This window comes from Mytilus edulis, chromosome 9 (genome assembly GCF_963676685.1).
Source record: "Mytilus edulis chromosome 9, xbMytEdul2.2, whole genome shotgun sequence".
NCBI classification, from domain to species: Eukaryota; Metazoa; Mollusca; class Bivalvia; order Mytilida; family Mytilidae; genus Mytilus; species Mytilus edulis.
In genome coordinates this window covers 60,950,576-60,974,102 of record NC_092352.1, presented here as the reverse complement: position 1 = coordinate 60,974,102, position 23,527 = coordinate 60,950,576, and the positions used below count along the sequence as shown (strand labels likewise).

Here is a 23,527-nt window from a genome sequence, read left to right as displayed (position 1 = left end):
TGTATCACAAATTCAAATAAAAAATATCTTTGGGACTGAAATTAACTGTTGTTTGTTAAATTAAATAAGTTTTTTTGGCAAGGATTTGTGAAGGGTGATAGAATAGGGGGAAGAAACAAAAAGTATTTTGTCAAACATTTTTAAAATACCCAAATTACGGTGTTAATTAAAAATATTAAACATATTTTGACAGTTAACTTATTTACACAGTTACTGCTCATCTCCCTGTTCAGGAAGCATAACGAGTTTCAGTTTTACAGTATTTCAAAGTCAGAGATTTTTGTGCTAAAAACAGCAGGGTGTCCAAGAAAGCTTGTCTGGCATAGTGAGGATTACTCTGATGTCCAATGGCAGTTTTGCAAGACGGGCCACAAGTTGGGGCTACGCCCCAGCTTGTCCAGAGGCGGATTAAGGGAGAGCCCAGGGGGTAAGGGACCCCCTTTTCTGGGAAAAAATTTGGTTGATTATTTAGGGAATCACTGAGGCATGACAAAAGCGTGCCCCCTCTTAGGCAGTCAGTGGGCCCCCACTTATGAAAATTTCTAGATCTGCCACTGTTGTCTGTACTTCAGAGTAATCTTGGACTAAGCCTAAGCAGGTTAAGATCATAATTTAAATGACATCAATAATAAATCACATTTGTATCTATGTATCTATGTAAATCAATAGTCTTTTTCCTTATTCATGTATGCTCTGTATGCCCCTTGTGGGCCCTTAATTGGATATAAAATATGTTCTGTTCTGTTCATTCCGAGCTATTTTGGAAGTGTTGAAACACACATAATTTTGTCATTGCCGGATATGCAGAGTTGTTTGGTTTTATTTATCATTCAGCTAAATTTTAATTTTATCTTAATTATATGTGTGTTTAGAATCAGAGTTGTAATTTGTCATTATGTCCCGTTAATAAAGAACTTTGAACTTTGAACTTACAGTGCCGGTGGCGGTGGTACATTTTGACCCTTCCTAGCTTTCCCTACAGATGTAAATTCTGATTTTCTCCAAGTTTATATATGTGCCTTTCTATTAATTGTCGTCCGGCATATAAATAACTTAGAAAAAATATCAGATGAACAGCAATGATAGATTTCTCAACGTATGCAAAATGTAAACAAATAAGTGTAGGACCTCGCGGTTTTTCGTAATTGTACTGAACAGGTCTGAACAGTTCGACCCTAAATATACCGTCCTAGATGGTGACTCCACTTCGGCACTTGTTCATCCGCATGTACCATGTTCCGTTCAAACTAAAGATTATTTTTATTATACTTCATAAAAAACTGCATATTAAAAAATATTTGTTTGCGACATCCTTGATTTATTTTCATAATACCGGTACAGTGACGGATCAACTTTTGGCCGATATAATTTGGGACGAGATTGTCACCTCAATGTGAGCGTAAGTGCACTCTTGATTAATACGTCACCAAAATGGAGACTACGCTGATGGAAACCCGAAAAAGACATTTCCAGACAGAAAGATTTCAGATAAGTGCATTACAAATTTAATTTAACATGACAGACATGTGTATATTATTATAATTTATAAAATATAATTTATTGAAGAACTATTATTCTTTTTTGGTTTTTATTTGAGCAAAGCAACATAAGAAAGTCTGAAAGCATATATTTTGAAAAATATTTTTTACGTAAATTAAACAAAATGAATAATTATTTTCACATATGATAACGGGTATAACTGGTTACGGAAGCCCATAGGGGACCTAAAAAAAAAAAAATTATTTCGTTATCTCAATATAAATATCGTTATTTCGATATAATTAAATCGTTATTTCGATATAATTAAATCGTTATCTCGATATATTTATATCGTTATCTCGATATTTAATTTATTTCGTTATCTCGATATTTAAATCGTTATATCGATATATTTATTTCGTTATCTCGATATAATTACATCGTTATCTCGATATATTTATTTCGTTATCTCGATATAATTATATCGTTATCTCGATATATTTATTTCGTTATCTCGATATAATTAAATCGTTATTTCGATATATTTATTTCGTTATTTCGATTTAATTATATCGTTATAACGATATTTATTGTTTTTCTTGATAAATTGACTTAAGTCACGTGTTATATACCAACATGGCGTCTGGGAATGAACAGGTAGAACCGAACGTGAGCATTGTTTCATATGGGTTTTTGACTTTGTTTAATTAATTTTGTCTGTTGTTGGCCAACTTAGATTGGAAACCACCATTTTTTATACAGCCTAATGGGACTAGATATTTGAAAACAGAACCAAGGTCCTGTTAACAACTGTTATTATTATTCAAAAGGCAAAGTCCATATATATTTACAAGGCAGAAACATAATAAGAACACGAAAAGCTAAAAAGAAAGCAAAACCCCACAGATAACTAAACATAAATGGGCAAATAGACGTACTCACCAAAAAAAAATTAACCAAAAGCATGAACTAAAACTATTTTTTCTTGTTTTGTGACTTTCTGTGGGAAATTGATGAGACGGAGAGCCTAAAGTATTACTTTCATTCAATAATTTAAAAATACATCACTGTATATTGCCAAAAAATACGGACTTTTAAGAGGAATTTACTAGGTAGATCTATGAAACCATTATAAACTATCATAATAATTTGCGTTTTCTTTGCAGAAGGTTTTCCGTCTTGTGGAGAATTATTTCTACATGAATTTACCATACAAAGACATTGTAGAAGTTTTATTGTTAAACCATGGCATTTCTTTGTCTTTACGCCATCTAAAAAGGATTCTACGGAACATGCACTTGTCTCGAAGGAAGGAATATACGGATTTACGTACGGTAATAAATTTTGTAGAATCAGATGTAGAATCAAACGGTTCACACGGATATAGATGGATGTATAATAAATGTGTCCTACATGGATTGAAAGTAACCAGAGAAAGTATTAGACACATTCTTAAACTAGTCGACCCTAGAGGAGTAGAAATGAGGTCAAAGCATCGCTTAATCAGAAGAAAATATTTCAGCCAAGGCCCCAACTATTGCTGGCATATTGATTCATACGATAAACTCAAACCATATGGCCTATGTATTAACGGTTGTGTAGATGGCTTCTCGAGAAAAATGATGTGGGTTAAAGTAGGAAAAACTAGCAGCGATCCAAAAGTCATAGCAAAATACTTTATTGAGGCTATACAGAATGCAGGTGGGTATCCTTATCATATGAGGGGTGATATGGGTACCGAAAATGGCACAGTTGCAGCAATGCAGAATTTTTTATCAAGAAACGAAAGAAATGAAGATTCATTCATTTATGGAAAAAGTACTTTAAACACTCGAATAGAGTCTTGGTGGGCAATTCTACGCAAACAATGTACAGGGAAATGGGTAAAAGAAATGAAGGATCTTAGAGATACTGGGAATTTTACTGGCAATAAACTTGATGTTAATCTAGTACAGTTTTGCTGCATGAAGTTACTACAGGTATGTTATTCATCTTCACATGAAATCCTTCATCGAGGTATTGTGTTGGAGATGTATGGGTCACGGGTATGGCGGTAGGGTATGTGTGTGGTGGTGGTGGAGGTTCAACCTTGAATATCTTTCTAAGCAGGTTGGTTTGTTTTTCTGGTTGCATTACTCATTAACTTTGGTTAGGATTTGAAATTTGCTGAAATTATATTTATTATTGAGTCTAAACATGTTTTCTGCTCAAATTAACAATGATCATCCATCTCTGTAAAATTTTGAAAAAATGCACGTGAATGTTTTTTCACTTGGCCAGAATGAAAGGAATACAAGTCATTATAATCACGAAATGTCAATAAAATATAATCAGTCTTATGTCAAATTAATGTACCATTGCTGTCTTTCCAGTAAGGTCATACTTATTATATTTTATGTTTAGGACATTTTCTGACAAAATTCATAGTTTGAGGATTCATAAAAATAAAAAAAATAATAAAAAACTACGGTCTCAGCATTATCAAGCATTTTGCTCCTCGTCCGCGTCGCATTTGTAGAAGTGCAGTGGATAGTATACATGTGTCAATGATTATTTTTCAGGCTGAACTCGAAGAAACAGCATTGGTGTGGGATATGCATCGTATCAGGCGAAGTCGTTCAAACCTTCCTGATGATCGTCCAATAGCTCTTTACTTACTACCCGAATTATGGGCATCAGCAGATTATGTACAAAGTATTTCGGATGATGAGTTGGAGATTTGTAAATCGGAATGCGCACATGACGACCTTTTTCCATGTGAGGAAGAGTTATTTGAACTTGGTTGTTTGTACATGAGGGCTAATCAAGTAGATCCTCCGACAAATATAAACGAATGCAAAGCTCTTTACTTAGGTCTTCGTCAATGGTTACTTAGTCATTTGTGAATCATATTTGACATCACACAATTATTGAGTGTTTATCCGTAAAACGCAGGATATTTATGGATTTGTGAATATTTATGTTTGATAATGAACTATGTTGATATCATTACATAATCATTAAGCCTCGAGGATAGATAGATATCTGAAGGACAATGATAAAAAAAAATTAATAAACAAAATACAATTCTCAGATAAATCTTCATTTTACGAATTCCAAAGTTTTAAGCACGTCGTCTTCTGTTCAACGTATTTTGCGAAAAAAAAACCTTATCATTTAACATTGTTTAATTAAATTGTATGATGTATATAATATTCATAATATTTTAAGCATTTGCAAAACTAAGTTATGCAATCTCAAGAAATCTTTCCAGTTGACATTGTGTTTTTGTTTGATGTATTTCTATTTGTATCCATCTGATGAGTTAAGCCTTTTTCAACTGATTTTTATGGTTCGTTCTTATGTTGTACTGTTACACCACTGTCCCAGGTTAGGGGAGGGTTGGGATCTCGCTAACATGTTTAACCCCGCCACATTCTGTATGTATGTGCCTGTCCCAAGTCAGGGGCCTGTAATTCAGTGGTTGTCGTTTGTTGCTGTGTTACATATTTGTTTTTCGTTCATTTTTTTGTACATTAAGTAGGCCGTTAGTTTTCTAGTTTGAGTTGTTTTACATTTGTGATTTCGGGGCCTTTTATAGCTGACTATGCGGTATGTGCTTTGCTCATTGTTGAAGGCCGTACGGTGACCTATAGCTGTTAATTTCTGAGTCATTTGGTCTTTTGTGGCGAGTTGTCTCATTGGCAATCATACCATATCATCTTCTTTTTTATATTTATATGTTGGTTTGTGTTTTGTTGCACCTAATCTGAAGAATCACATGAGCCTCAGCCAATGCCATCATCATGCATCCGTCTTCCGTCCATTAACCGTTTAGTTTAAAAATCTTCTTTGGAACCACTATGGGTATTCTGGCATATAGTGTTACCCTTGTCCGTCCGCCCGTCCGTACGTACATCCACCAGGGGACTTTGAACATTCTGTTTGGTCGATTTTCAAGAGTTTTCTATAACTACTGAATTGATTTGATTGAATCTTATTATAAGTAAATATGTTCTTACCAAAGTCCTTAACAAGTGTTGTTACTTTTTGAGCCGATCAGAAATTCAAACTGTCTGGCCACTAGCGGAGGTCAAAATTTGCATTGAAACCCTATGGAAAACCACATTTGCATCTCCCTTTTTGAGAATCACTAATCAGAATCGAACCAAACTTGATATAGGTGTTCACTATATAGGTCCTACACAAGTGTCGTTACTTTGTAGTGGATTCGTTAAACAAGAGTGCACACGCTGAAATGTCTCGCCTGCTTTACTAACCATGATTGGTTTAATGGTGATGGTCCTAATGATAAAGTTTCACTACAAGTATCACATAAACTTAAAATTATCAATGATCCATGAAAATGAGGTCAAGGTCAGATGAACCCTGCCAGACAGACATGTACATCTTACAATCATTCCATACACCAAACATAGTTGACCTATTGCTTATAGTATACAAGAAAAAGACCAAACCATGAAAACTTAATATTGACCAATGAACCATGAAAATGAGGTCAAGGTCAGATGAAACCTGCCAGACTGACATGTACCCGTTACAGTCATTCCATACACCACATATGGTTGACCCAGGGTTCTCGTTAAGACGCGTATACGCGTCCTGGACGCATGGAAATCGAGCTGGACGCGTCATTTTTTAAACCCGTGAGTCCCTGGGACGCGTCCTGATTTATCCCCTGAGTCCCAGAAACATCGTTTTTAGAAGATTAATGTTGTTTTGACAAGAAACTAAACCGGAAGTCGACGTCAAAACATCGATGTGATGCGAAGATCAATATTTTTGACAGCCGATATATTTATAATTTACATAATTTACATTGTCTGCATGGTTGAACAAGCCAATGAACGGCGATCATGAGACATTTCTTAAATTGAAAAGTAAAAATTCTTTCCAAACTATTTTTAAATACAAATGCTTGACTGTACCTTAAATGAAGTGAATATAAATCCAAACTTAATTATGAAAAGCAGAATAATCCAGAAAATAAATGAATTGCTTGACCACATGGTTTGTTTTGTTACAAATATGTCACATGATCATTTTAGGCGGGAAAAATACTTGGGGAAACACCTAAGTAACAGACAACTCTGTCTGGATATTTATAGACATTTAAAATAAACAGCTGATATGGTAGTGCCATGAAAGTAGTTACACTTGGTGTATAAATTCAATCTACACTAATTTAATTGGGAAAAGGGGGAAGAGGGGAAGGGGTTAATTTGTATTTTTTTGATTTTTTTTGCATCAAGGATATGATATAGACCCAGAAAAAAGTCTGTTACATGTATATATTTTGAACAATAAATATTTAGAGGTCATATTTTTTCTTGATTTAATAAAATCTACCAACCTGACACGCATGGTTTAAGTTGTATTTCGTCACATTTCATTATATTATGACACAAAAAAAATACATTGTATCCTGGACTCATCAAAATCTTTTGGGACTCACCATTTCTAAAAGTGATGAGTCCCAGGACTCACCATGAAAAATTACTAGTGAGAACCCTGGGTTGACCTACTGCTTATAGTATTTGAGAAACGGACCTATAATCACGTAACTTTAACCTTCATCGCTGATCCATGAAATGAGGTCCAGGTCAGGCGAAACTTGTCTGACAGACATGAAAACGTTGCAATGAACCCATATACCAAATATGGTTATCCTATTACTCATAATAAGTGAGAAATTCATATGAAGATTTTTTTTTTTTTTTCAAGCAGTCGCTGAACCATGAAAATGAGGTCAGGGACAAAGGACATATGACAGACGGAAACTTCGTAACATAAGGTATATGCATACAAGATATGAAGCATACAGGTCTTCTGAAATATAAAGCTTTAAACAAATAGTTTACGCCACCTGATAGTAATACCTATGTCTCGCATACTGCGACTTTCGTCGCAGGCGAGACAAAAATTGCAAATAAGGGGCCATAGCTCTTAAACAAGTTTTTCGATCAACCTGAACTTAAATTTCGGCAGAGGCAAATCATTATGACTGATTGTACAGATCAATTTTACCCTCTGCTAGAATATCTCTGATATCTGTATAAGTTTTTGACTTATTTGCAAAGAAGGTGCCATAACCCCATAGTCTATTTCAGCCATGGTGGACAAAAATCCCTTCAGAGGTTTCAGAATAGGAGATTTTAAAAGAAAAGTGAACCGGGACGACGGACAGAAGGTGATGGCAACAACTCACCCTACATTTTAGGTAGGTGAGCTAAGTATAGGTTTCACCATGAGTGACGGTTGAATATCGAGAAATATCAACACGAGTTCTGTTATTTCAACGAAGTAACAAACGAGCCCCTGGCGATGAAAAATTTTGTCCTGCATATTTTTGTTGTTGTAATCTCTGTCCTGCATTTTTATTTTTCACTCTATTCGGTCCTGCCTTTTTTAAATTAGTTTATCCTGACTTTTTTTTTACATAAATTGTCATCCTGACTTTTTTTTACTAAAAACTCCTGTCCTGCCTTTTTTTCAAATTTCATCCTAGCCCCCCCCCCCCCCCCCCTTTAAAAATCAAATGGTAGCTCCCTAACTAAAAATTCGAGCTTCATTTTAAATTATTTCCAATGTTCTCCAAAAGAAGATGAAAATGACGTGTCTCAAAGTGTTTCAATCCAAACTCTGACCTTTGCTGGTGGCCATTTTGAATTTCGGATCGGTCCAAAAAGTAACATTTTTGAGGATTTCAGTAGAAACTATGTTGTTAGTTCCAGTTCAAGTTCTTCCAATGGTTTGTGAAAAAAAAAAGATTCTTCAAAATTGACCAATCAAAATCTGCCAGTTTTGATATTTTAAGTTATTTGTAAAAACAGGTGTTGGACTCAGATGGTCTATTTAAGCCATGGCAGCTATGTTTTTTAACAAATCAAAATAATGGATGCAATTTTAAAAGTTAAGATACTCTGAGGAGCATCTGGACAAAGTTTGGAAAATCATGTCAGTGGTTTCAGAGAAGATTTTTTCAAAGAAAAGTAACGAACGACGAACACAACAGTGTATCAATAGCTCACCCTTCCTTATATTTAGGTGATCATGAGCTAATAAGGTGCACAATGACTCGTGTTCTGAAGATGTTGTGTTTGCCAGCTTTCATTTGTTTATTCTGACCAACACTAATTGGTAACTGAAAAATCATAAAAAGAAAGTTTTTCAAACTTTTATTAATCTTACTAAAATACTACGTTAGTTACATGTATAACTAATCAGTGGAGTCAAAAGTCTTGACAAATATGATATTCTTTACAGATCTTCAGGATTGTGGAAAGGCTCACACCTCATAGGAAATAAAAGAAATGTGTCTCTGGTCATTGACACCTCTGTCACACAAGAAAGAGATGCCCAACAAATCTCTGAACAGCATTCTACATAAAATTAAAAGTTCTGATCAATTTTTAATATAGGTGTAATATAATTAAACTTTTGAAGTAAGATCAAATAATCCTTTTTCTAAAAAACCAACACATTTCATGCTTGTCTCAGCAGTTAAATTGTGTAAAATATTCTTCAACAAACACAATAGTCATTTTGATCGTGTACAAAATACATGTAATAGTCAAATATTCAAACATCTCTTGTATGTCATATTTATCATACATGTAAACATAAAAATAACTGTATTAATTAAAACAAATACCAATTGCAATCTAAGTCATTGTATTTCTGACAGATAACAAAGAAGCATTGCCTGGCATAGTAAATAAAAATGTCATATGACATGTCTTGTCATTTTGTGTTAACATAACATGTGGTTACAGCTAATAGTTCTATACTGACAAAGATTATTTGAACAAATTCCCTTTGCTCACAACAAATTAAAAAATACAATCCTGGTAACTGAGTTGACATTGCCTACCAGACAAAAAAAAAGCACAAGCTAAACAGCATATTTTAAGGTCAACTCTTTTAAAGCCAACGGTATAAATTTGCAAGGTGATTGATTTATTTCTATGTAAACACGTTTACTATTTACCTACAATACTTTTTGAGATATTATCACAAAGCTGCTCTTAAATAAAAATTGATTTTTCAAGATAATAAATTATTTCTATGGTAGTAACTGAAATTCGCCTGTACATGTTTGTATATCATTTATTAATAATTAACAATTTTGCTATTTATTTATTTATCATCATTTGTATTATAGTCTTATAATGACCAATAGTAATAGAAACTGTGAAAAAAGGTTTTCTTGATTAAAAACCCTTACACCACTCAGTGTGATTACACTAAAATTTTGTAGGATGTAGATCTTGTTTTTATGAACATTTTGCACTTCCCTCTATTTTACATGTAATTCGCAAAATAATATCCCTGAACTGCAAAATTAGTTTTTTAATGTCAAGGTTGTGAAAATCTAATATTCAAGTAGGCCCTATAACTTAAGATTTTTTTTTATCATTTGGTCTTAACTAATAGTGTAAGCTTCAAAATCAAACTGCTCATTCTTCCAATCCCAATCCATAACATTTAAAGTTACTTATACATAGTCCATATCCCACACCCTTCTTTCAAATATGTTTAAAAAATCTTCTCTTAAGTCTGCAGCAGATTCGTATGATGTTGGCAACCTTAATATGTTTCCACAAGTTTGGGCTGTTGGTCTTCGCTGCAATCCAGACAATTTTGTAAATTCTACCAATATTATGTCACAGCTAAGATTAGCACCAGTACAAAACCTCATAAAGCTATGCACATCCTTGTCATCCAATCCCTTAACAAATTTTTTCAGGTACCCTGCAGTTACTTGCCCTTTGAGATCTAATGACTCCGGAAAGGTCAAAGATTTCAATATCTTGTTGACAGTTGGACACATCTCAAGGTACATTTTGCTAAGTGTCTCTTGATTCCAATGAAGTCTTGTCTGAAATACACTCTTCCAGCAATCAGTAACAAACTTAGGTTGTTGTATGATTTCTTTGTGAGCTATCTCCTGAATAATGTTCTTAATGTTATCTTGGCTTGGATACTTTTTACAATCATATGTCTCAAGAACATCAATAAGATCTCCTAAATCACTGTCTTGAAAGTGATTGAAAGCTTTTTCTAATGCGACCCTATCAGTCTTTGGCACAAATCGAAAAAATGCATCAACTAGGTTGGCATATGGTACTCCAAACAAGGCATCTTCGAAACATGCTTTGCAGATTTGTACAGGGAAATAATTAACTGTCTTAAACCCATTCACAAGAATGTATGCAATAGCTGTCCATTCTTCTTGCTGCATGTCATGCCTTAAAATAGGCACTTTAATGTCAGCTCCTTCACAGCACTTCATGTAGAAGAGTTCCCAGAACTCACAGAACACATCTTTTAAAAAACCTTCTCCAGTTCCTCTTTCATCATGGCCGTTTGCATTAACTCTGATTACTCTACATTCGGAAAAATCCATTTCTCCTGTTTTAAACAGATTAATCATTTCCTTAAATAGGTTACTCTTATGAATTCTTACAATATCCTGTTTTCTAACATCTTCTAACTCTGTAACAGGTAATGCAATACCTGTTGTAATGGTCTGCTCATGTCCCCCTGTAGCTGATGTGTTTGATTGTGGTGCACTGCCTGCTGACGATTCATTGTGTGGTAAAGTTTCATCAACAGAGTCTAGGTATGTTGATAACTCTGAAGGTGGTAAAATATCTACTGCTGCATTTAAGGACTGTAATAACTGGTAATGGTCATTTTCCTGTGGACAAAAAATTATACCTTCGTCATCTGATGCAATTTTCAGAGTCACAATCTGATTTATTGAGGATGAAGGTTTAGGTAAGGGAGTACTAGTACCAGGATTTCCTGTGTCAGGTAATGTAGACATTGATATGCTTCTTTGCAAGTTTCTAGTATATAAGATGTCAGGTAAATCTTCATCTTCCTCCAATTCCAACTGACTTTCATCTATGGCTTGTTCTAGTATTGAAGTTGTTCTTTTCTTTGTATAAAGATAATATCTCAGTTGACGAGATCCTGTTTCGTCATACAAATCTGCAACTGTGCAATCTTCTTCGATAGACTCTCCCATGAAATTTCGTATTTCAAAATCAAACTCTGTTACCATTCCCTTTTTGGACTTCCCATTTCTAAAAAACAATTTCTTCCCATGTTCCATTATATCGTTTGGAAGCCAAGATTTTGGAGCAGATACATGTCTGGCTCCTCCCCCATTTGGGGTTTTCACTTGGTGATAAGCATTGTCATCATATTCATAATCAAACCATCCGATTTCAATTTGTCTGACTGCCTTTTTTGCATTTGAATTGCCCCGAAGTTTTTCACTTCTGTTGCTGTGCAGCTGAAATCCATCTGTCTTCTTGGATTTTTTTCTTGTGCCTTTTTTGTCACCTTCACCTTCTTCCTCACTATCTGAGGACTTTTCTTTTCCCATCTTTCTCCTCAGTTTTTTAAATAGAGAATCACTTCGTTGGTTTTTATGTTCCCTTTTCATTAGATCTTTAAAGTATCTCCTGGCAGCATAAATGTCCCCGTATGCTGGTATATAAGTATGTAACTGTTCATCTGACATCGCTAAAAATGTCTGGGGATCCATCTGAAATAATACAGTAAATTGATTTGTTAAGCAGCATTATTAAGAGTCACTACACTCAATTTAGAGACCTGAGAATTTTAATGAGATTACACCAGAAGCTGGAATACTGACAAAGTCACAGAGGGTCCTGCGCCACAATTACAAACATTTAAAAGGTGTACATAGAAAACAAAAGGGTATGGAGTAAATGAACATGGGTCAAAATCGCACACAACACACATATTATATAAATAAAAAATTATCAATGAATAGGGCTTTTATTCCTGTTCGTCATCTTGACAGTTGATGTATGAACGAATCGTTCATACCCTACAACAAGGTAAAGACAGTCTCTAGCGTCTACTTAAGCGGTACTATTGATAAAAATAAACCACGGTTCACCTTCTTGCTCCCCACCAGCCTCAGAGTGCCAACTTGTGCGATGCTTGTGTACGACATTTCTCCAGTGATACAAGAAAAGTGCAGTAATTTTGAACGGCATCAATCGCTGCTAAAATATGCTTTGAAGTTACACATGTAGGGAGCAGTCAATGAATTGCATAATTTATAATTACAGGCAAGATTTTTCAACCCATATTTATCATACATTGCCCAACAAAATACCAATACATATAATACATGTACATGTACATCTAAATATGACGATTATCAACAGATCCTCAATGTGGGGCCCTAATGAAGACAGAATGTGTCCATGAGTCACAGATGCCCTGCTTAAACTAGAAAATGTGTCTATGAGCCACAGGATGTCCCTCCTGTTATTGATAAATATATGAGCATCAAAAGTAGGTACTAGGAATGACCAAATTCTTAGTGAACCCAGATGTACTACCTACGATCTATTTCTTGACAGAATATCATTGCATGGTCTACCATGTATAGTAGCTGAGTTTGTTGCTAAATGTCCAGTCACAAATATTCCATGCATAATCAGGACAAGAACCTAGTGAAACATTTAACAGGTATAATAACTAGAGGCTCCAAGGACCCTTCATCGCTAACTGTGAAATGGCCGCCATTTTGAAAATCGACAGTTCAATGACAAAAAATACAACAACCATTTTTCGTCTAAATCTGATGTCAATTTTTGTTTTTTTACGAGGGCCATTTTGAATCTCTTTTATACTGATTTCCATGAAAATTGGATCATCTTTGGATTTTTTATGAATTCATTTGACTTTTGGATAGCTGCCATTTTGAAATGGCGGCCATGTTGAAACGTCCAGAAAATTTCTCCGCCTTCTCTTGATGATCTGAACTATTTGTAATTTAAACTATTAAAGGCTCAAGCTGTCACAGTTTTCAAGATAAATGATCAAATATGATGAAAATTTGGAAAAACTGCAAATAAAGGGACACAACTCCTTGACCGGTTTTCTGTTGACCTCAAAATTTCGGCTTTATAGGTAGATCTAAATGTGCTGATCAATTTTACTCAACCCTGTTACCGTTTTTAACTTATTTGCAAAAAACGTGGGTCAGACCCTGTGGTCTTTTTGTAGCGGGTGACCATAAGTTTCACAAACTTGGTATTAAAAGGATATCATATAGATAAAAATTACCAAATTTGAAACAATGCCTTCAGGGGTTTCAGAGAAGAATGATGGACAGACGGATGACGGATGCAAGGTGAACGCAAAAGCTCACCCAGACTTTTAATGAGGTGATCCAAAAAATTATATCAATTGTCGCTTCTGGGAAAAAAAGTCGCTGGTGAGACAAAACACAGGGAAACAACTAGCAAATGGTTGTGCCCGTAGGGACATAGATGCCCCCACTAGTTGAACCCAATATACAGTGTAACTCTGTACGTTGAAGGCTGATATGGATTGACAGTTGCTCTTTGACACAATCATCATTGTGGATAGACAAATTGTATTGAATACAGGAGCGCAAAAGAAAATGGCTGCTGGCAACTAATTTTCCTTGTGGCTATTCAACACAATATACCATGTTTACCTTACAAACCAAATATCATTCAAATTCATGGCTTGTAACAAATGTTTGTCATCACCAATCAACTCAGAAAACTGTGTTTACTTAATATATACCAAATATTGTTAAAATCTGCCAAAGATCAATTTTAGTGGGAAAATGGCTGCCATTTAACCAGGAGGAAAATTACGCAAAAATCTGAAAAGTGCTTACAATGCACAACTTACCATGGCAAGGTCATATACCAAATATCAATTCATTCCGACCAATAATTGCTGAGACAAATGCTACAAAAAATTGTTTTATATAGCATTATGCAAAATTTCAATGTTCCGTCAAACAGGAAGTGGACAGCTGCTGGGTCTGACAATTACTTTCATCGTACAACTCATCATGTCAAAGTCACATACCACAAATCAAATCATTCTATTGAATAGAAACAGAGAAATCTGTGAAGAAAGTTTCGGGAGGGACATACGGACATGGCAAAAACTTGACAATGTGTCAATGCATATGTGTGGGGGCATAATAAAAAGCTTCAAAATCAAAGGGAGCTTCCTCAAGCATGTCTAAGTTAATCGTATGTGTATATGTTTTTAATTTAATATCAGTCAAGCCATGTATACTGTAGGAAACACAGACAGACAGGTGAACTGACAAACATTTACTGGTAACTATAGGGTAGTGATCATGGTGATTATGTTTGGTTATTACTATATTTTCATGGTCAGCCATTAATATTAAAGTATGGAATAAATTGATTACGACATTGACCTTGAACTACAATACTAACCTTCTCCTCTTTTAATCTCTGTATGTACTTTTTTTCCACATTTCTTCTTTCAAAGAAATCAACCACAACATCCAGGTTGTCATCCATGTCTAACTACAAGAGACAATAAAATGTACTCATTCTCACAAAATATTGACAAGTTGTACATTGTTTGAATTTCAAACTTGATCTGTTAGGGACCGGTCAAAATTTCTCAAGGCATGGGACAGTGCAAAACATAAATGAACTATAAAAAAAGTTGAAGTCCCACGGTTATACAAATGAGGACATTGCACTTATTTTATATGTTATATTTGTCCCAGATATTGCTGATATCAACCTATAGTACATGTATAAGTTTTATAAAAATCTGGCAAGAATTGTACCCGTGAGAGCGCGAACGAAGCCGTTTTCCATAAGTTTAATACTTCCAACCGGTATATAAACTCTTTTAAAAAAAGTCAATCGTCCACCATTTTAAAACTTGTCCAAGATATTGCAGATATTAACCTATAGTATGAGTTTTATAAAAATCTGGCAAGAATTGTACCCCTGAGAGTGCTAACAAGACCGGACGGACGGATGCCCGATATTTCCATGCCCCCCGCAACACTTTACGCAGGGGACAAAAAGTTGATGTCCCATTCTGTTTTTTCAACAAAATAAGTTGGAGTCCCATGTACATGTTAGTTCATATAGTATAAACTGTCCTTCAAACCATTGAGCCAGACAGGCATACATCATTCAAATACTACTGACATGTGGTGTAATGACAATGCTTTTAAATGTGTTCCACCGTTGTTGAAGAAAGCCATGTTATACAAGACAAGTAACTTGATAAAGCATTATGTCAAGCAGTTTGCTGTCATATTTTATGTAAATCCAAATTGAATTAAACAAGAGGCTCTCAAGAGCCTGAATCGCTCACATGGTAAACAATGCCTTCGGCCATGTTTTTTGACGAAATAGAAATAAAACACAAACTTTATTTTATACACCCTACTGATCATTCAAATGAAGTTTGTAAAAGACTTATTTGTAAATCTAACTTTGCTGAACATTATTGCTGTTTACAGTTTATCTCTATCTATAATAATATATAAGATAATAACGGCCATGTTTTTTGACGGATCAAAAATCGAAGCACACACTTTGTGCAGGATAATCTAAGGAACTATCATGCTAAGTTTCATCCAAATCCATTCAGTAGTTTCAGAGGAGAAGATTTTTTAAAGTTAGCAAATATGATGAACAAATTGTGAAAAATTGTCATTAAAGGACATTTACCCCTTAAGGGGTCAATTGACAATTTTGGTCATATTAACCTATTTGTAGATCTTACTTTGCTGATCATTTTTGCTGTTTACAGTTTATCTTCATCTATAATAATATTCAAGATAATGACCAAAAACTGCAAAATTTCCTTAAAATTACCAATAAAGTGGCAGCAACCCAACAATGGTTTGTTTGATTCATCTGAAAATTTCTGGGCTGATAGATCTTGACCTAATGAACATTTTCACCCCCATGTCAGATTTGCTCTAAATGCTTCCGTTTTTGAGATATAAGCCAAAAACTGCATTTGACCCCTATGTTCTATTTTAAGTAAGGGCGGCCATGTTTTTTGACGGATCAAAAATCGAAGCACATACTTTGTGCAGGATAATCTAAGGAACAATCATTTTAAGTTTCATTCAAATCCATTCAGTAGTTTCAGAGGAGAAGATGTTTGAAAAATTGTTAACGACGACAGATGACGACGACGGACGCCAAGTGATGAGAAAAGCTCACATGGCCTTTTAGGCCAGGTGAGCTAAAAACTTATAGAAATTTTTAAAGTTGACCATCGAAAAATTTCGTCTGAACTGAAAACTGTAGCTTTTTTTTACCTATAAATTAAAACATTAAATTTGACAGCAATGAACCTACATGTAATACATTTGTACCTAATAACTTTGGAATTTGTAAGATTAGTATATAAATGAGATAGCTGTCATGTTTTATGAAAATCCAAGTTGTTTTGAAAGAGTTATGGTAATTTTTAAAGGTGACCATTTGAATTATGTTAGAACCGAAAAGTCTAGCTTTTTCACAAATTTATTTAAATCTTTAACTTGACAGCAATAAACTAAATACCAAATCAATTTGGAATTAGTAAGAATAGTGTATACTTGAATTAGCTGTCATGTTTTATGAAAATACAAGTTGAGTTAAAAAAGTTATAAAAATTTTTTAAGGTGACATCTGAATTTAGTTCGAACTGAAAAATCTAGCTTTTTTCATGTATTGAAATCAACATTAAATTTGACAGCAATAAACAAAATACCAAATCATTTTGGGAATAAGTAACATTAGTATATAAATGAGATAGCTGTCATGTTTTATGAAAATAAAAGTTGATTTGAAAAAGTCAAGTATTTTTTTAAAGGTGACCATCTGAATTTTGGCCAAACTGAAAATTTTTGCTTTTTTCACCTATTAATCAAAACATTAAGTTTGACAACAATAAACCAAATACCAAATAACTTTGCAATTTGTAAGATAAATATATAAATGAGATGGATGTCATGTTTTATAAAAATTCAAGTTGAATTAAAAAATTTATACATTTTTTAAAGGTGTCCATTTGAATGTAGTCCGAACTGAAAAATCTAACTTTTTTCACATATTTTTATAAAAAAAGGCTAAACATTAAATTTGAAAGCAATAAACCAAATATCAAATAACTTTGGAATTTGTGAGAATAGTATAAACATGAGATAGCTGTCGTGTTTTATGAAAATCAAAGTCTATTTGAAAAAGTTAAAGAATTTTTTAAAGATGACCATCTGAAGTTTGTATGAGCTTTTTTCACCTACAAATGTATTACAAGTAATTAAAAAGTGAAAAAAATTAAAAAAAAGGTTTATGTTGAAATAAAGAATAAAGTGGAATTTTGACTTTAATATTAAAAATGTTCTGTCCAAAGAAAAGGATTTTATTTTGTCCTTTTCCAATATGAAAAAGATGAAATCATGTCATGTTATACCCGTGATGAGCATGATAAGAGTTGTTTACATTTCATGTGTTTCAATCATCAAAGCCAGTTTGGAAATGTTTCAAAACAACATGAAATAAATATATGTGGAAGCACAGCCAAAAAAAAGTGCCAGTAATTCACACTATTTTTATAAATTGCCATAACTCGAAAAATCAAGACCAAAATGAAATTGGAACTTGCATCACTTGATCTGTAACTTATCATGGCAAAGCAATGTACCAAATATAAAATAAATATCTGCAAGCACAAAGACAAAAAGTGTGGAAAACTGTCAGATAATATTCACTATATTTCTTAGTCAAAGGGCCATAACTCAGTGACAAAACAACCGACCAAAACAAAATGCAAACTTGATCTGTAACTTAATTGTCATGGCAATTACGTACTGTACCAATGTGAAATAAATATCTGCAACCACATAAAAAAATTGTGGAAAACTAATTTGCAGGACTGAGGGACAGAATGCAATCCTAAAGTCCTCTTCAACTTCATCAACTGAAAAGGAAGTCCCTGTATACTGTGCTTTTTTAACACCACAAATTTGGGGTGTTCAGTAAAAACAGTGAATATACCCAAATTTTGTTGACTACAAAATGTACCTTTTTAATAGTGCATATTAGGAAAAAAAGTGTTTAGGGTCAATGCTTTAAAATAGGGTAAAGGACCAGCAATATTTTATCCAAGACTATTGGCTACAAATACAGTTTTTTCCCCAAGAACAGTGACCGTTTGGAACTCTTTACCAGCAACAGTAGCTGAGGCTCACTTCTTGGTATTCTTCAAGAGGGAGCTTTCAACACTTTCTTTCTAGTCTGTTCAGTCCCCCATTTGCCAAGTAGGTCAAATGGTGGACTTGAGCTGTACATGTGCCGGCAGGGATTATTTCCCTGGTAGTGGTACCGCCATGGAAGCCGGATTGGTTCAGGCCAGATGAACGAAAAGCGAATGGGTACCCCCTTTTTTATTTATTTTACTTTAGTACTTTATTTCTATCATCATAACTTTAAGGCACCAAGGCTCCGTGTTGAATACCGTACTCTGACCTATAATGGTTAACTTTTACAAATTGTGACTTGGATGGAGAGTTGTCTCATTGGCACTCATACCACATCTTCTTATATCTATTTATACTTGCTTTATATATTTTTGGTTTTATCTTATAAAACTAAAAAGTACTCAATTTCTTGCACCCACCGGAAGAGTCGAGTATTGACAGGGGTTTGTTACAATTTGTCGGGTTTACTATCCATACCAACCTTTTCGGGGTTCGTATGGATTGCAAACCCGGCAAATTGTAAGAAACCCCTGTGCCCGTCAGCCTGTGGTTAAACGTACAATGTAGATGTAGACTAGAACACATCTTTTTACTTTTTAGAATTGTTTATAGATATGCCCAAAACGCCCCTAAAATAGCTTGTCCTTTATCACATACCAGATGAATAGGTTACTTCTATCTATGTTGCCCAACGTAATATTAAGATAGCTTTTAGGTTATTGGAATTTTCTGGTAACTTACAACTAAGTCCTGTGCTGCAAATGGGGCATGCACTAATAGGGGAACGAAACGGACATAAATTTAGATGGGTCAACTCGGCTCTAAACCTATCGGACCGTCACCCCTTTGATTACAATTGAACCCTATAGGAGGGGGAGGACAGGGGGGTACCCTTCTCCCTTCTCCCACCCCTCTTCTCCTTTCTCCTACCCCCGTTCTCCTTTCTCCCATTAGAATAAAACATCTCCTTTTGAGATATTTTTTCTTGAAATATTAGAAATTTTTTTAAAAGGAGAGATATTTTATTTTTTCTCCTTTCTCCAACTTTTTCTCCTTTCTCCCAGCCTTCCTCTCCTTTCTCCTACCCCCTTTCTCCTTTCTCCCACCCCCTTTCTCCTTTCTCCTACCCCCTTTCTCCCTGTCTCCCTTACCCCTGTCCTCCCCCTCCTATAGGTGTCTTACCTAGGTGTAACCAATATGACCATAATTATGACTGTTAACAAAGAGATACGTCTCGCCTATTGCAAATTGTCCGTGAGGCGCATTCAGTGGCGGATTGAGAGGGTGCGTAGTGGACCTTTTACTTTGAAAAAAAATATGAATTTTTGCCAAGTCTTCATATTTTGTAAATTATATACCCGGCCAAAATTTTTGCGCCTTCCCGACTACGACTCAGCCGATATCGGGTATCGGGATGATAACCGGGCCGATATGGATTTATACAATATATTTAAATAATCTATAAATATCACAAACTTTAGCATTGAATTTGCATTGAAAACACCAGTCAATGGACCGTGACTGCGGGGTCATAGGCGTAAAATCATCATGTATCCGAAATATACTACCGGATACTAATGCAACTAAATAAAAAATATTATGATCTAGTATCAGTGGTTCATGTGTAACTTCAGCTAAATCATAAACGTGAAAATTGTGAACGCTGCCGCTGACGCCGTCGGAAAAACAATATCTAAGTCTCATGCATTCTTTGTTTAACTTATTTACATGTGTATGTAGAATTTAATAGTATTTAAATATAAATCTAAGTGACAAAACCCTACCCTAGCTTATTTAGTAGATAATACATTTAATACAGAAACAGTGCTCACTTTCAGTTGAACAAGATGGGGATTTCCACGGTGTTTAAGACCTTGTTTCGATATCTGGTTCAACTGTTTGGGGCCTATTTTCAATGACACAAATATATTTTCAAATCATAACAATTTTGAAATAATAAATTGACAATTCTATTTTGATGTCCTACATTTTGACTTGGACAGAACCTTAATACTTAGCAGACCTTTTTGGACCAAAGTCCTGTTACTTCACGATTCCTGTATTGCGAATCATAAATAGAATACATTTAATATAGTATATACATGCCGAACATTCACAAAGATAAAGAAAAATACTTTTACTTGTGATAAGTCAACAAATCGATATAAACAAATACAACAATCACACTCACGTTCGGTTCCTCTTCATTCCTAGACGCCATGCTGGAATAAACACGTGACGCGTCAATTTATCAAGATAAACAAAATAAATATCGATATAACGATATAATTATTTCGAGATAACGAAATAAATATATCGATATAACGATATAAATATCGAGATAACGATGTAATTATATCGAGATAACGAAATAAATATATCGATATTACGATATAATTATATCGAGATAACGAAATAAATATATCGAGATAACGATGTAATTATATCGAGATAACGAAATAAATATATCGATATAACGATTTAAATATCGAGATAACGATATAATTATATCGAGATAACGAAATAAATTAAATATCGAGATAACGATATAAATATATCGAGATAACGATGTAATTATATCGAAATAACGATTTAATTATATCGAAATAACGATATTTATATTGAGATAACGAAATAATTTATTTTTTTTTAGGTCCCCTATGGGCTTCCGTAAACTGGTAGATACGTAAACTTTATAAATATTTAATTGTGTGAATGGTTCTTTAGTGAATAATAAGTAGCTAGCAGGGTATGAAATTAGCAGTGGCCCACGGGCCATTGGCCCCTAAAATCTAGTGTGGGCTACTTAAATTTCTACTTTTTTTGTATAGGACTATGTATGTGGGCTAAAAAAAAATAATCTGTGGGCTACCATTGCCAAAGTCAACCCTGAGCTAGTTTTTTTTAACATGTTTAATCTTTTTAAATTTCAGGGATAAAAAAGGGGGGGGGGGGCTGTAAATGAATTCGATTCCTTAGGTTAACAGCTTCCGATGTACTGTATAAACAGGCAACAACATTTCTATTGATTGTACTGCTTTTAAACGTCTTAGAACAATTGATTCTTTGTGGATTTTTTGATACTTTTAGGGGATTGAATGATTCCATGCAGATTTCAGTTATTTATTCAGCAATACTACTTGGAAGAACAGACAGCAACATATTTATACAGAAAGAAGCAGAACTTTACATGTATCCTTTTATATATCTGACGCATAATTTAATTTTTAATATTGGGTAGGTACAGGGGCGGATCCAGCCATTTTGAAAAGGGGGGGGGGGGGGGGGGTTCATACTTTATGTTCTAAAAAAAGGGAACCCTCTTTGATACGCCACTGGTGTACTATTTTTATTGGTAATTTAACAATATGAACAGCCATTAATAAAATTGGCCAACAAGTTTGCTTTTCGGAAAAACCTTTTTTTTTTGCATTTAAACAATGTATCGAACAGGTCGAAAAAACAATTTTTCTTTCAATTTTAGCATTACATGTAGTTGCAGCTGAGGGTGAAACAAACATATTTTTTTTCTCAGGGTCAAAAACAAATTATTTTTTTCTCCAAAAACTAGAAACAAACTTTATTTTCCAAAAAATCCATAGCCCCCCACCCTGCAAAAATTAAATGGTTGCTGCGTAACTACATGTAATGTAATTTAAACAGTCAATGGCGGTTGTAACCTACATAAAAAAAAACATAAGATACCGCCTTTGACAGTAAGATCTCATGCGACTCACTAACGAGCCCCTGTGTACCAGGGCAAACATACCTTATCAGTCATTCAGTGGCGTATTTAAGGGAGGGGTCTTGTTGTTTTTTTGGACAATCATTGCATTTGAAAAGGGACATATAGTTGGACCCCCATTTATCCTGGGTTGGGAACCACCCTTTTTGAAATGGCTGGATCCGCCCTTGCTTAGAATGAGGAATATGGATTTAAACTAATTCAAGAATATATTTGCAATAGAAAAATTAAAAAAAGGACTTTACTAAAATTTTGTAATTTCTTATAGAATTAATGTAAGACATTTATTGGTCCTGAACTAAGGACATTCTCAGGATATTCACAGGATATACCAGGATTATCCAAGGGCCAACTCAATGCAAGCAAATCTGTAAATCCTGACATCAGGATAATTTCCTGAGACCAGGACCTGAGAATCCTGAGAACAGGATTATCACAGGATTTTCTAATAGGAAATTTATGGTCTGGATGGTCCCTGGATATCCCTGGAATATCCTTGTTCCAATACCGTCCCATGTTTGACCCTATCTCAGGATCAGGATATCTCAAGATTGCCCTGTGATTTTTCTCAAGATTATCCTGAGATATCCTGGGGAAATCTTGTGATATCCTGCACTATTTTCGCAAGGGCAGGGTGAGAAGTATAAATTAGTGTGAACATATTATTAATTAAACACTCATTGGTAGGATATTCATTATGGCAAGTTGGGACATTGTATTAAACAGTGGTGATTTTTATCTTGTGCTTGGACGTTTCAAATGGGGAAAAATAAAATATATCATACCTGGAGGATTAGGATTTTTTTTAAAAGGTATTGTAGCTTAAGTTAACTTAGTCTTGGCTTATGCCAATGCAGAAAAAAATGAGAACGATTTTTTTTTTTATAATTTCACATTTTTCTAATTTAAAATTACATTTTTCAATACATTTTGTAGTTTTGATTGACAATTATTTTTAGCGTTTGGGCAATCAAAAGCTGACATCCACTATAATATTATAGCCAAAAGTGATGAAAGTTGCATTAAACACCAACAAGTAATCAATAAATCTTATAATTTCAACAGTTCATTAAAATTCACTTTCAAGAAAGTACATTTTGCTTGGTTTCAGTTATTGTTTTAGAAATGTTAAAGACTTTAAACTTCATTATCCACCAGGGTGCGATAATGACCGGAAATGGTTCAGTACTGGTCATGTGTTAACGAGAAATTTTATTTTT

The 23,527-nt window shown here is 34.3% G+C and overlaps 3 protein-coding genes across 3 annotated transcripts in view; 2 read left to right on the top strand and 1 right to left on the bottom strand.

The window, feature by feature from the left end:
- Positions 1-23,527, top strand: part of LOC139488721 (TATA-binding protein-associated factor 172-like) — a 95,964-nt gene that overhangs the window by 27,767 nt on the left and 44,670 nt on the right. The window lies entirely within an intron of this gene.
- LOC139488723 (uncharacterized) lies at positions 2,589-4,664 on the top strand. Its single transcript, XM_071274548.1, has 2 exons — positions 2,589-3,458; positions 4,041-4,664. Exons 1-2 carry the CDS (start codon positions 2,679-2,681, stop codon positions 4,362-4,364), a joined length of 1,104 nt encoding a protein of 367 aa, XP_071130649.1. The 5' UTR covers positions 2,589-2,678; the 3' UTR covers positions 4,365-4,664.
- Positions 8,643-19,325, bottom strand: LOC139488722 (uncharacterized). The gene is made up of 3 exons (XM_071274546.1): positions 19,304-19,325; positions 14,769-14,861; positions 8,643-12,040 (listed from the first exon to the last, which is right to left on the bottom strand). The coding sequence occupies exons 2-3, from the start codon at positions 14,853-14,855 to the stop codon at positions 9,977-9,979; spliced, it is 2,151 nt and encodes a 716-aa protein (XP_071130647.1). The 5' UTR covers positions 14,856-14,861; positions 19,304-19,325; the 3' UTR covers positions 8,643-9,976.